The sequence below is a fragment of the Thamnophis elegans genome, chromosome 11 (assembly GCF_009769535.1).
Source record: "Thamnophis elegans isolate rThaEle1 chromosome 11, rThaEle1.pri, whole genome shotgun sequence".
NCBI classification, from domain to species: domain Eukaryota; kingdom Metazoa; phylum Chordata; class Lepidosauria; order Squamata; family Colubridae; genus Thamnophis; species Thamnophis elegans.
This window is the reverse complement of record NC_045551.1, coordinates 13901546-13916949: the sequence shown is the minus strand read 5'-3', so window position 1 is coordinate 13916949 and position 15404 is coordinate 13901546. Positions and strand designations below refer to the sequence as shown.

Sequence of the window (15404 nt, the reverse complement as noted above, 5' to 3'; positions counted from 1 at the left end):
AAATTTCTGGTTTACACCTTCTCATCCCTCATTAGAGTAAGAGATGTGAGTAATGAATGCTCACACTTTACCCTTCAAAGCAAGGATCTCCTGGCTCACTAGTGTAATCATAATGTTGTGAACTAGCTCAGTAACATTTCAGCTCCATGGATAAAAAGATTGAAACAGCTCCTGGGCTACTGTCATGCTTTTCTTTTTCGGGAATGGATCCAGATTAGAAAATAAAAGAAGAAATATGTGTTAAATGGAAGTGCAAAAATGTATTTTATGTTGTTTGGCTTTGGTTATGATACAGAGGTGGACTGCTCCCGGGTTCAACCCAGTTCGGTCAAACCGGTAATGATAATCTGGCCTGGGTCGTAGAACCGGCAGCGACCCAGGCTGGCCATGCCTCCGAACCTGTTCCCGGTCTCCATTGGCATTCCTGGCATCTTGTTTATTAACTTTGTGCATGCACACAACTATTGAAAGCAAACTGTGCATGCGCAAGCAATGCGTGACCGGCGCACACAAAGCATGTGTGTGAGCCAACCGGTATTGGTTCACGTAAGAACCCACCCTTGTTATGATGGCAATTGGATAAAAAAGGAGGCTTGTATAGCAGAGATGATTTGACAAGTGGGCATCCTGTTTACTTAATTGCAGGGATTGCTTTTCTAGACTCAAGATTGGAATACAACTTAATTTTCCAATTTTATTTTTTTTTAATCAGAATTGAAAGAATGATTTGAGACACCTTATACAAGAGGCATATTGGATGCTGTTTCTATAACATTTTCAAACTCACTTCAACTTTAAAAGCAGTTTGCTATTCAAATGAGGGCATGTGGCATATTGCTTAAGCAAAGCGAGTCTAAAGCCTCCTTTGGTATGTAGAATTTGTTTTATAGTTCTTGGATTCCTAGCTGCTGTGATCTCATTAAAAACCATCTTCCTGTATTTGACCATGGTGTTTCTATTTAATTTCTGCATCTTCCAACATACATTTTGTTTTCTTTGCTGCTGAGATCTAATACACTTCTTGTTTTGCAAATCATGATACACACAGTGGCTTACATTAGATTATAGTGAATCTGGCATGAAGAATCAAAATAGGATATGAGCAGGACTCCAGATTTCAGCAGCTATGTTTAGTCATAACTTTGCCAATATCTAGTTAACTGGACCAATATGTAGTATGTTAATCTTATGGGTGCAATGTCGTCATTCTTGCAATTTTGTAATTTCAAATTTTTGCATCTCGTATCAAAGTTTTGGCTTTTTATGAGGGATTTTTAAGTGCAAAAAACCTGAAGTGCTACAAAGATTTGCAGCTTGTTTATATTCATTTTGAGGTAATTGGAAGTATGTAAGTGTTTCATTCCAAATAAATCTCTTCTATGCTTACTATCAAAAGTAACTGATCTGTTTAAAGGACTAGGGAATTCAGTTCTTTGAAGTGAACTTACAATTGCAAAAATGTTACATTAGAATATCTGAACTGTTAGAATCAACAGCATCCACAGCAAATAGCAGTGCTTATAAAATAACAGCTTGTGGGGACATTATCAAACAAGTGGCAAACTTACATAGAGGGGTTTAATGTCTGATATAAGTACGGTATGTCAGTTGTCACAAATGTTTTGTTGCAGAAAATGACAGGCTTTAGACTTCTCAGGATACAGGAAAAGTTTATTTGGCAGCCAGGTTCAGAAAGCTAGCCCATGGCTAGCATTGCAAGTTCTGAACAACCTTCATTATCGAAGCACATATTCTTATACATTCTCAAAGGCAGCGTAACACTTAACTCATTTCTTAGTGGTTACCTTGAGGAGAAAGCCTTATAAGGAGATGGGGTCTTACTTCTCCTTTTCTTATGGAGTACGTGTCATTAACGAACTTTAATTGAACCTTGGACTTTTGACATAGACTTTTGACATAGGGACATCTTGTGGTTAGGCACTGGCTTCCTGTTTCTTTTGCAAGCTCCAACTCTGTCTATGTGGCTTTTAATATAGAAGTAAAGGGGCTCTAAGAGGCTGTCCAGCCTGACCCAGTAGGTTTCACACTTAATGTCCAAACCTCACTTTACGTCCTACTTTAGTTTCATCACTGTTACACACACACACACACACACACTCACTCCTGATGGATGCCCATGGTTGGCATGAGAACTGTTGAAGCTTAAATCTGACTCTGACTCAAAATATTTGACTCTGAGAACTAAGATTGTCCTACCTGACTGGTGGCGCAGTGGTTAAATGCAGCACTGCAGGCTACTGCTAGATCAGCAGTTCAGCGGTTCAAATCTCACCGGCTCAGGGTTGACTCAGCCTTCCATCCTTCCGAGGTGGGTAAAATGAGGACCCAGATTGTTGGGGGCAATATGCTGACTCTCTGTAAACCGCTTAGAGAGGGCTGAAAGCCCTATGAAGCGGTATATAAGTCTACTGCTATTGCTATTGCTATTGCTTTGAGTCTTTCTCTCTTGTATGCAAGGTATTTGTCTTTGGGGAATTCTGCTTACACTTTTGTTTTGTTTTGTTTTTACACACCAGCATATTATGTTGAATCATGGTTTCTTTTAACTTTAGTTTGTTGAACAAGCCATAGTAACTGGTTCATACAGATTTATAAACCATACACTGTTGGTTAGAAGCTACAACATTTGGGTTCACTAAACATGGTGAGCTAAAAACAAACAAAACACGTGTCTGTTCCAGTGGTGGGTTTCAAAAATTGTTCGAACCTACTCTGTGGGTGTGGCCTCCTTTGTGGGAGTGGCTTGCCACCCATGTGACCGGATGGGGGTGGCTTGCCACCCATGTGACCGGATATGAAGATGCCGACGACACTTGTCAGAACCACCTTAAAGTACCTCACACACAGCACTGGCATGCATAAGAATATGATGTAAACTTGTTTTTTAAAAGGCATCTTTGGTTTGCGTTAAAACAACTTCAACACACGCAATGTTCTGATTGCACCACAAACGCAGTAGTCATCCTTACCTTTCATAGAGGCACTGAGTTTTATAAATATGAGCATGATAGTGTATAATAATCATATCCAAGGACCAGTGGTGGGTTTCAAAAATTTTTGGAACCTCTTCTGTAGGTGTGGCCTGCTTTCCGGGTCCACTGGTGGAACCTCTTCTAACCGGTTCGGTAGATTTGACGAACTGGTTCTACCGAATAGGTGCGAACTGGTAGGAACCCACCTCTGGTCTGTTCACTATAATAATAGCCCCAGTCTTGTTTTGCTTCTTGGGCAGATCTTAAGGCTTTCTTGCTACTTCCTCCCAAAACCCTTCAATTTTAGATGAACTATTGAGTTGACTATGGCCTTGACCTGCTTGTAATTTGCTCCTGATGGACCATCAGGACCACAATTATTTTAAGGAGGCTTTGTTCAGAAGACAGTGTTGGCTCTTGGACTGACTTTTGCTTGTGTAAATCACTTCTATCATAAAAACAAACCAGCAGGCAGGTCAGAGATCCTTTTTGATCTAAGACGGTGTTTCTCAACCTTGGCAACTTGAAGATGTCCGGACTTCAACTCCCAGAATTCGCATTCGCTGGCTGGGGAATTCTGGGAGTTGAAGTCCGGACATCTTCAAGTTGCCAAGGTTGAGAAACACTGATCTAAGAATATGTTCATAGGATAAGCTTCCTACCGTTGTTCTTGTCTTTTTTTCCACCAGCTTCTAGCTTTTTCTGAGTAGGGAAACCCAGAATGTTAATGGTTCTGCACAGAAAGGTGTCTCTGGAGGGAGAAGTATGTCACAGTTCTGCAGAAATCTGTTTGCTACTCTTGCCCTCATTCTAACCATTCCCTTTCAAGACATCTTTTTAAAGTGTCATTGCAAAGTGAGCCTCTGGTTTTTATTGCATACTAATGTGCAGCTATCCCCAGTTAAAATAATAACAATAACAACAACAATAACAACGAACTACTGGAAAGAGCATCCTGGAATGCAACACATGAGATAAAGTTCGTACTTTTCTTTGGAGTCAGGTTTAATTTCTCTTAACATGGAAAAAGAATCTGAGCACTAGAAATCACATCAGAATTGGTTAGGTTCTGAGGATTAAGAAAAGCACACTATTAATACTTTGGTTCTGTGCCACTCTTCACTTCACATCCTTAGCATAAAGTCACAAGAAGATTTTTCAGAATACTGTAAATTTTATTTTATTAATCTTTCTTACAAGTACAATTTTCCATCTATCCATTCTGTAACCGTAACATGGTCAGATGACACTAAGAAAAAATACTTTTTCTCATTATGGAGAATGCATTATTTAAATCCATATAAAGCCGTAAACCCTTCGGAATTGGGCTGCAGAAGTGGGCGCATGCCCACTTGTGCAAGCAGCAGGAGAGCACATGTGCACATGCTTCATTCGTGTGAGCAGTGGGCACGCATGCCTGCCACGTATGAAAATAGAGCTCCGCGCATGTGTGCATGCTTATCAGCTGCTTGTGCAGAAGCATCATTTCTGTCCCCTGCCGGTCAGCAAAGCCAGAAAGGTTGGGGAACTCTGATAGAAAGGAAGGAATTCAAAATTAATTTCAAGGTTATCTATTTTGTAGCAAAGCACATAGCAATAGCAATAGCAGTTAGACTTATATACCACTTCATAGGGCTTTCAGCCCTCTCTAAGCGGTTTACAGAGTCAGCATATCGCCCCCACAGTCTGGGTCCTCATTTTACCCACCTCGGAAGGATGGAAGGCTGAGACAACCTTTGAGCCGGTGAGATTTGAACCACCGAACTGCAGCTTAGCAGTCAGCTGAAGTGGCTGCAGTACTGCACTCTAACCACTGTGCCACCTCGTCTCTTCCCGAACATGAATAGATAGGCATTTAGACTGTATTTTTAAATTTTTCTATTAAAAATATTAAGCAAGATTTCATGTAGATAGATGCTTCTGGTCAAGTACTCTTCCTAATGTTGATATGATTTTTATATATCAAATTTGGTAAATAATCTACAGGTTACTTCCCAAAGAGAAACAAAAAATAACTATAAGAGTAATCTGTCCTATCTCCCCTTCTAGAAGTGTCCTTCTAATTGCTTCAGTTTATTGCAAAATAAAGGAATGGTTTTCTACAAATACTTGCAAGAGTGATGGATATAAAGAGTTGGCATAGAAATTAAAATATTGCTATAACATTATCCAAGAAACATCCTCATCTGTGGAAAGTTGATGATTATGATAACAATAATCATTTATTAAATTTGCATGTTGCCCAACTCTTCGGGTGGCTCACAACAGTCAAACAATGAAATGGCAATAAAATCAATAAAACATAAAAAAATAAAAGTAAGAGATGGCAAGTGAAGAAGAGTCTTATTTTGTTCATCCCTGAAAGCCTGGGTGAAGAGCCAAGTATTCAAGGGTATTCTAACAGCATGGTGGGGGTCAACCTCGCTCCAGAGGGCAGATGCTACTACAGAGAAGGTGCACTTCCAGGGTCTCCATAGATGGCAATATTTAATTGAAGGAATCTTTGATTATCTTCAAACCCTGCAGGATCAAATCAGTCAGGCAGATGTTATGGGAGACAGAAAGTCTCTCAAGTAACTTAGCCCTGTACTATGGCCCTTTCTGTAATGTCCACCTTTTTAATGTCTGTATTCCAGTCATCAATTTTCTAATATTAACTCTCCTCTTTGAATTTCTGTTCCATTTCATTGCTCCCAGTTGGTATGAGTTGTGAGTCCATGCCCTTTTATATTTCAACAGAGTGGGGAATGCTTTAATTATTTATTTACTCCCATTAGTGTTTTCTTTTTTAAAAAAACTAGTGATACTTTACAGTACATTTTTTTAAATGGAAAAATGAAAGAGGATTCGTTATTGAAGCCCCTCCTTCTACTTGTTATTGTGGGAAAAGAAACTGACAGGTTGATTTAGAAAGGCTATTCATCTGTAATCAAATGGAAGTAATGAAACAGACTGAATTTTCAAAGAGAAAGTAAAGGTACAAATTGAATACAGCATAAGGACCCTGAAATCATACTTTCACCTGTCAATATTGTGCAGTTTATCCCAAACTTGCAATTGCTATTTATCAAAGAATATCTTCACAGAACAAGAAAATGCTACATAGAAAACATTAGAATGCAATGGGCTAACAATTAGCAGAATAACAGAGTTGAAAGGTACCTTGGAGGTCTTCTAGTACAATCCCTTGCTCAAGCAGGAGACCTCTACCATTTCAGAGAAATGATTGTCCAGTCTCTTCTTAAAATTCTCCAGTGATGGAGTACCCATAACTTCTAGAGGCAAGCAATTCCACTGATTGATTGTTCTGACTGTCAGGAAATGTCTCCTTAGTTATAGGTTGATTCTCTCCTTGATTAGTTTCCATCCATTGCTTCTTGCCCTGCCTTCAGTGCTTCAGTGGTGGGATTCAAATAATTTAACAACCAGTTCTCTGCCCTAATGATTTTTTCCAACAACCAGTTCACCAAACTGCTTAGAAAGTTACCAACCGGTTCTCCCGAAGTGGTGAGAACTGGCTGAATCCCACCACTGCTTCAGATGCTTTGGAGAATAGGTCCACCCTGTCTTCTTTATGGCAGCTCCTAAATATTGGAAGACTGTTATCATGTCCATCAGGAATAATGCCTGTTCTTTGCATTAGACTAGACATATAAAATTGCTGCAACTGTTCTTCGTATGTTTTTGCCTCCAGTCCCCACATCATCTTTGTTGCTTTTCTCTGCATTCTTTCTAGAGTCTTAACATCTTTTTTATACTATGGCAATCAAGCCAGGATGCAATATTCCAAGTGTGGTCTTACCAAGGCAGTACTAACACTTCACATGACATTGGTTCTATCCCTCTTTTAATGCAGCTTAGGAGTGCATTGGCTTTTATGGTGGCTGCAATACACTGTTGGCTCATATTTAAGTGGTTGTCCGCTAGAACTCCTAAATCCCTCTTGCGTTACCACTATTGAGGCACCCTATTACCTGAACATTTCATTTTTCTTGTCTAAATGTAAAACCTTACTTTTCTCAACACTGAATTTCATTATTGTAAGGGGGAATAAAAGATGATTATTTCACCTTGGAACCATTGTGATTTTAGATCACTTCACTTGATCAGCCTGCACTTGTTACATTTTTAGAGTTGCCTAAAATTGTTGTACTTTACAGAAATCGACCTATTTGTTGGGATTCAAGTTCCAGTAACTTTTTCGGATATAAAGTTGTGTTTGCAAATCATGAGCGAGGGTAGCCTCATCCCCTTTGTTAGATAGAGCTCTAGACAATTATCGTCTTTGGAAAATAAATAGCAATAGCAATAGCAGTTAGACTTATATACCGCTTCATAGGGCTTTCAGCCCTCTCTAAGCGGTTTACAGAGTCAGCATATTGCCCCCAACAACAATCCAGGTCCTCATTTTACCCACCTCGGAAGGATGGAAGGCTGAGTCAACCCTGAGCCGGTGAGATTTGAACAGCCGAACTGCAGAACTGCAGTCAGCTGAAGTAGCCTGCAGTGCTGCATTTAACCACTGCGCTACCTCGGCTCTTAATGGTTATAGGTGTGGTTGGTCCTCTGAATTATCCTGGTGCCTGCCCATCAGGAATATAATGCCTGTTCTTATAATCAAGAAAGATAAGTAGGATCAGTGTAATTTGACACTTTTGCCATCTTCATGGGTGTTGTATCCTGTGAGCAATGCAAATTGCATGGGAACTATTGCCTGCAAAGGACCCTCCTCGGGTTGACTAAAATAGAAGAAAAAAATTGGAATTTGCTACCAAATTCCGCTCTCTTCAAAAAAAAAAGGAGCTGTACTAATATTATAGGAAGTCATGACGATCAACAGCCATTAGGTTTGATGGTAGTTTGACTGCTTCTAAAGGCCATCTGCTCAGAAACCAGTAAGCTGTCTTGCGCAATTGGTTGTTCATTGTGAGAACAGACTGCTAAACTAGATGGGCCACAAGTCCCATTTAGCAAGGCACGGATGGACCTTATAATTGTGGCGGTAGCATCTAACTCATTTGATGTAAGCCCGTGATGGCGAACCTATGGCACATGTGCCAGAGGCAGCACGCAGAGCCCTCTCTGTGGGCATGCATGCTATTGCCAGCTGCTCTTCTGATTTCTGGCATGCTCTTGCGCACTGGCCAACTGGTCGTTGCATGCCCTGGAGTACGGGAAACCCAAAGAAAATTTGGCCAGTATGCATGCATGCACTGGCCACCTGGTCTCCAGGTTTACGACGCTTTGGTGAGCGCAAAGACCAGCATGCTGGAAACCCGAAGACCAAGTGGCCAGTGCACACATGCCCACAGGCCAGCTATTTTTCGGGTTTCCAGTACTCCGGCACATGTGCATGTCCTGGTTTGGACACTTGGTGCCGAAAAGGTTCGCCATCACTGACCTAAGCTAACAAGGACCAGCCTTATTAGTACTTGGATGGGAAACCTCCAGGAATAGCAGAGCTATAATCCGCACTGAGAAGTCATCCTAGAAGAAGGCAATGGCAATGTCAACCACTTCCATAAGAAGCCACCAGAAATTGAAGTTGTTTGAAAGATTTCATTTTTAAAGCAATTATTATAAAAATATGTATAACAATATTTTAAAGCTGATTTATTTACTTGAATTCTATAGCGACCCAGCTCATCAGGAGATTCTGGGCAGTATACATCATAAAACCTTTAAAAACAATTAAAACAAAATAAATAAACCTAGGCCCTTGGTCTATAAAAGTTTAATATTCTATTGCAATCTTAACTTTAATGCCTTCCACATACATTGAGAGTTTCATGAATACTAAGGCAGTTGTCTGGCATGACACACAGCTTTCATTAGCAGACACTGTAAGAAAGAAAATTATACGATAAAGCAATGCAAATACATTTCCAATTGGGGGACTGACTTAGCCTTTCTGGAGTTCTTTTTGTGTACAGGTAGTCCTTGATTTACAACCTCAGTTGGGACTGGTTCTTCTGTTACTAAGCTAGGCAGTTGTTAAGCGAATTGTGCCTGACCTTTTTGCCATTGTCTTTAAGTGAAATATTGCAGTTGTTAAATGAAGTGTGTGGTCATTAAGTGAATTGGCTTCCCCCCCCAATGATTTTGCTTGTTGGGAGCCAGCTGGAAAGGTTGCAAATAGCAATCACAAGATCTCAGAATATTAAAACCATCCTCATCTAATTGCACCCATTCCTGGACCAGGACGCCCTGCTCATCATCATCAATGACCTTGTAACCTCCCACTTAGATTATTTAACACACTCTACATAGGGCTGCCCCTATGGAAACTTCAACAGGTGCAAAATGTGGCTGCAAATGTAATAAATGACATTGCCTACATAGCACATGTAACACCACTGTTCCATGAGCTGCACTGGTTGCCAGTATGTTAAGGAACTGTCTATTCCCAAGTGTTTCTATCCATCCAACTCAAAAACTAGAACTAGAAGAAGCTGTAGCTTCTCCCTTGGAGATTAAAATTGCCCCAATCCCATTGGCCTCTTTCAAAGCTTTAAACTCTTTAGGTACCCAGGTACTCAGAATTTGTTAAGTACCCCATTACTTGGCTTTACTATTAATTGAAAATCACCGCTGCTGTTTATACTTATTTTGTTGATGTAGTTTTTAAATGTTTGAATTGATTTATAATTTTAGAATCACAAGCCTCCCAAGAATCACTTGGCTGAGTTTGGAGGCTCTAGAAATCAAATAAATAAATAAATCCATGCCAGTTGCAAAGGACCCAAATTTTGATCATGTGCCTCTGGGGACAATGCAACAGTTGTAAGTGTGAGGTCTGGTCATGCCACTTTTTTCAGCACTGTTGTAACTTGGAATGGTCACTAAATGAATGGTTTTAAGTTGAGGAGCACTCAGTGGTTTCAAAAAATTTTAGAACCTCTCCTGTAGGTGTGGCCTGCTTTGTGGGAGTGGCTTGCTGGCCATGTGACCATGTGGGAGTGGCTTGCCAGCCATGTGACCAGATGGGAGTGGCTTGCCAGCCATGTGACTGGGTGGGTGTGGCCAACTTGTAAAATGTGGTGAAACTCACTTAACAACGTTCTTGCTTAGCAACCAAAATGTTGGCTCAGGAACTCTGGCATTGTAAGTGTGCAAGTCTTAAAGCTGTCAAGTTACAAGACCCTTTCACCCCTAACCCTTTAGAAAAAAAAAGACCCCAGGGGTGTTCAAACTTGACAGCTTTAAGACTTGTGGACTTCAACTCCCAGAATTCCTCCTCTCACTCTTCATCTTGATGATGGTCGGATGGGTGGGGGGAGGGAGCTGGAACCGGTTCTAAACAGCACTGTAGATTTGTGGAACCTCTTCTATAGAAGAGGTTAGAACTGGCAGGAACCCACCCCTGGGATACTTATATACAAGTATCTTGCTTTATTTATAAAACGCTCCTGAAAAGACTGTCTGCAAACACAGAGCTGGAGGTAAGCGTGGTCATTGCCAGGAAAGCATTGTCATCGCTCTGTGACTTAAATCAGTGCCTTTTCCTTCACAGTATTGAGCATTCGAGGAGCTCAGGAGGAGGAACCCACAGACCCACAGCTAATGCGGCTGGACAACATGCTCTTAGCAGAAGGGGTAGCTGGCCCTGAGAAAGGAGGGGGCTCAGCAGCAGCGGCGGCAGCAGCAGCAGCCTCAGGGGGTGCCGGCTCAGACAATTCCGTAGAACATTCTGACTACAGAGCAAAACTCTCACAGATTCGGCAGATCTACCACACAGAGCTGGAGAAGTATGAACAGGTACTGGTGACATTTCTTCCTCTGTTACACGGGCCAAGCGATAGTGTTAGTTTGGCCTTATCTATAGCACAATCCTCTGTTCTCCCTTGGCTCAGGGATGGAAGGAGCATTTTTTTTTGACCAAAGGACTTGGCAAGTGTTTTCATTGCATCTGCTGCTTCAGCTGAAGGGTGAATACATGAAATAGCCACATGCTATTTTAGTGCATGTAGAAAAATAGCACACAAGTAAAATCATATAGGCTGAACCCATCTGCTGAGATGCTAATTATTTAATATATGAGACATTATTGTGTTCATGGGAAACATTCCAATAGGCAAGCCTCCATCCTCTCCCCCAGTTCAAATGATGCAGTTCAGAAAAAGCAGTGCTGTTTGTTACTGTATTCAACAATGTAGAGCTTATAAATTTTACAAATTTTCAGACACCTGAATTTTGCCCTGAATGTAGGTTCTGTTTTCTTTCACAACTGTGTTTTGTTACTCAAAATTAGGATTATTATATGACAATATTGAGGCCTTGTTCTGTATGTTTCCATCATATATCTAGAAGGGGTGTGTGTGTCTGTGTGTGTGTGTGTGTGTGAGAGAGAGAGAGACAGAGAGAGAGAGAGAGAGAGAACGTATGAGAATGAAATAGATTCAGATGCACATGTCTCATCTCTTTCTTCTGTCATAGAATTCATGAGGCCTAAAGGATGGTTTTAGGTGGTCTTTCACCTAGACACAAACAAAGCCCAGCTCTAGTTAGCTTAGGCTCCAGCCACACATCAGATAGATATGCAAATCTGATTTATATTTGTATGTCCCAATATTTGAAACATTATCCAGGGCTTGGGTAAACAGACCGTAGTCTATATGCAGTCCCTGAGACTTTGGCATGCATCCAAAAGCTTTTCCACTGACATTTGACAGCAAAATTTTAGCAACAGATCACTTTAAAAAAGCCTACGATCTAAGATGATATGCAATTTAAAACTTGTGGAAGAACTTTGCATAAATTGAACTTTACAGATGTTTTGCAATGGTTCTAACTTTTGTTATGCATTCAATTGCATCCTTGGCTACACAATAATTGAATGGGCCTTAAAACTGAGATTTAAGGAAAAAAAACAAAAGTCTAAATTATATATTAGAGTACACTGTATGCTTGGTTTTTTTTCCGAGCCGAGGTGGCGCAGTGGGTAGAGTGCAGTACTGCAGGCCACTTCAGCTGACTGCTATCTGCAGTTCAGCGGTTCAAATCTCACCGGCTCAGGGTTGACTCAGCCTTCCATCCTTCCGAGGTGGGTAAAATGAGGACCCAGATTGTGGGGGCGATATGCTGACTCTGTAAAACCACTTAGAGAGGGCTGAAAGCCCTATGAAGCGGTATATAAGTCTAATTGCTATTGCTATTCCTTGAAGATCCCATGGAAGCTTATTATGGATAAATCAGAATGTGTGTTTAATATACATTCATGTATGCAATTAGTTCAATGTTTATATCTGTTTTCTTCCCTCATTCCCCTCTCACTTCACCTTGCCCTGTCTTTAATATTGTACAATGTTAATAATTGTTTGAGACTGTGGGGCAGAAAAGTAGAAAGGTTTGAGGGAGCAAAGAAATGTGCCATGCATCCTTAGAGCTGCAACATGCCACCTTACCATGATTTCATAGTCCCAAGGGTTCTTCATGCTCTTTCTCCTGTGTCTCAGGCATGTAATGAGTTCACGACCCACGTGATGAATCTGCTGCGGGAACAGAGCAGGACTCGGCCTATCTCCCCCAAAGAGATAGAGAGGATGGTCAGCATCATCCACCGCAAGTTCAGCTCAATCCAGATGCAACTCAAACAGAGCACATGTGAAGCTGTCATGATCTTGCGCTCTCGATTTCTTGATGCACGGTGAGCTTTAAACCAGACCTATATCCTTGCCTCTTCGTCTATGACAATTAGGAATCATTTCCAAGATAGAGAACTGACTGTCCTCATAGACTGCATGTTAGCGTCAAAATAATTAATGGGAAGGGGAGGGGAAATGAGCTAGTAAACACTAGCTTAATTATTAAATTAAATTATTTATTTAATTTAGAACAATAACAATAATTTTGATTAGTACTTTGGTAGAATAGCATCAAAAATTTCTAGTTTATTACACATCAACAGCCGAGGTGGTGCAGTGGTTAAATGCAGCACTGCAGGCTACTTCAGCTGACTGCAGTTCTGCAGTTCGGCTGTTCAAATCTCACCGGCTCAGGGTTGACTCAGCCTTCCATCCTTCCGAGGTGGGTAAAATGAGGACCCGGATTGTTGTTGGGGGCAATATGCTGACTCTGTAAACCGCTTAGAGAGGGCTGAATGTCCTATGAAGCGGTATATAAGTCTAACTGCTATTGCTATTATATGAGCTATGAAGACTTGTAACTGCCTATAGAATAAATAGATCCTACAGAACAACAATTAACCATCCTTTTTCTTCAACCTATGAGCTAAAGAGCGTAATGGCTCATGTAGTTAAGATTAAGATTTAGTTTATTTGTATGCCGCCCTTCTCCGGGAGGGACTCAGGGCGGCGAACAACTCAAAAGGGGAAAAGGGGATACAAACACAATACACGTAATTAAAATACACAAGAGTCATACAGCCATACAAGTCGAGAGGGGAGGGGAACTCATCAACCCCAGGCCTGCCGGCACAGCCAGGTTTTGACGGCTTTCCGGAAGGCCTGGAGAGAGGTGAGGGTCCGAATCTCCGCGGGGAGTTCATTTCAAAGGGCCGGAGCTGCTACAGAGAAGGCTCTCCCCCGGGTGGTAGCCAGATGGCATTGGCTGGTAGACGGAACCCGGAGGAGGCCGACCCTGTGCGATCTAACGGGTCTATGGGAAGTAATTGGCAGCAGGCGGTCTCTCAAGTTAGGATGCTGGGTTGGAGATTAGCAAGACTACGTTCAAGAACCGAGTTCTGCTGCATGGCAGGGCGAGCTCATTCACTCCAGTTACTTTATGGGGACGTGAAAGGAGCACGCACACACCTGGGCATAAACTGGGCATTTGTAATCTCATCAGTTAATCCTTTCAGTCTGGAAGCATCTTAAACAGTGCCTCCAACACAAAACAGGTTGGGAGCATATGAACTTTACCTGATAGTTTTCGGAGTAGAACTGCTGAGGAAATCTTTACTTTGCAGTTTTTCAGTGAATAAATCACAAACAGTCCTCGACCTACAACTGATCACTTAGCAACTGTTTGAAGTTATGATAGACCCCCCCCCAAAAAAAAAATCTACTTATGACCTGGTTCCAGAGTTCTGATCGGTGGTGGGATTCAAGTAATTTAACAACCGAACTGGTTGTTCCTGGTGACTGGTTGGGTGGATGTGGCTGGGTGGATCATGTGACTGAGTGGGCAGGGCCAACTCAACGTCACTCATGGCAAGGTGGGGTGGCGTAGGTGGGCCAATGCTGCAGAGACAGGGTGATTTGCTATGTACCATTCCGAACCCCTTCCCTCCCCTCTCTTGGGCTGACAAAATAAAAACCCATCTAAAGATTGGGACTGCCTGCCAAGCACATGCTGGCAAAAGGGGTTCCACCACAAAACTGCGCTCGACTAAACCGCGTCCGACTAAACCGTGTCGCTGACATCATCAACAGGGCAACAACAGCGCAGAGACAAAAGCACGCTATAAACCCTAAACCTAAAATTAACCCCTAAATCTAAACCTAACCCCCCTAAACCTAATCCTTAACCTAACCCTAAACCTAAACCTAACCCTAAACCTAACCCTTACCTTAAGTTGAATCGGCTTGCTTTCAAAGCGCTATTTAAAGCGCCCTTCTTTCTCCACGCTGGCTGTTGTCGCCCTGTTGATGATGTCAGCGACGCTGTTTAGTCGGGCGCGGTTTAGTCGAGCGCGGATTTGACGGGTCACGGGCAAAAGGAGGCTGGAGGCAGGGAAAGAAGGACTGATGGAAATGCCCTGTTTTCCACCTCCATTGGACTGTCTGCGCTGTGCTGGATCGGGATGGGGAGGTGGGGGTGGGGGGAAGCAAAAAGCCCACTCAGCCTATACTCAGCAGCACGATGGAGAATCTCTCTTCCACCTCTCCGGTTCAGGCATTGGGAGCTTGAGGGGTAGATTGTGCGCCCAGAAGTCCATCTGCTGCTGCTCCAAGCCCAGCTCTGGCTGCAGAGGCCACCAGCAGACTTGTTAAGGCATGAAATATGCTGCTGCTAAGCTCCTGGGTTCAAGTGACAGCAAGGAACCCAGGAGCTTAGCAGCAGCATATTGCATGCTTTTCACTCCAAGCAGCCCGAGCTGGAAAACTTATGGCTGGGGCAGATCATATTTCATGCCTTAACAAGCCCACTGGTGGCCTCTGCAGCCAGAGCTTGGAGCAGCAGCAGACGGATTTCTGGGCACACAATCTACCCCTCAAGCTCCCAATGCCCAAACCAGCGAGCTGGAAAAGAGATTCTCTGTCATGCTGGTGAGTACAGACCGAGTGGGTTTTTTGCTTTTTCCCTCCACCTCCCCATCCTGATCCAGGATGGTGCAGACAGCCCAATGGAGGTGGAAAACGGGGCGTTTCCATCAGCTCTTCTCTTCCTCCCCCCCCCCAGCCTCCTTTTTGCCAGCATGTGCCAGGCAGGCTCAGCAGGCAGTCGCGA

General features: G+C 42.4%; 1 protein-coding gene across 3 annotated transcripts in view; it reads left to right on the top strand.

Annotated features, from left to right (window-relative positions):
• PBX1 (PBX homeobox 1) overlaps positions 1-15404 on the top strand; it is a 316860-nt gene that overhangs the window by 243599 nt on the left and 57857 nt on the right. For all 3 annotated transcript variants that reach the window (XM_032227031.1, XM_032227030.1, XM_032227032.1), the window contains exons 3-4: positions 10507-10751; positions 12449-12639. In XM_032227031.1, coding sequence (XP_032082922.1) covers positions 10507-10751; positions 12449-12639 — 436 coding nt within the window. The remainder of the gene's footprint in view (positions 1-10506; positions 10752-12448; positions 12640-15404) is intronic.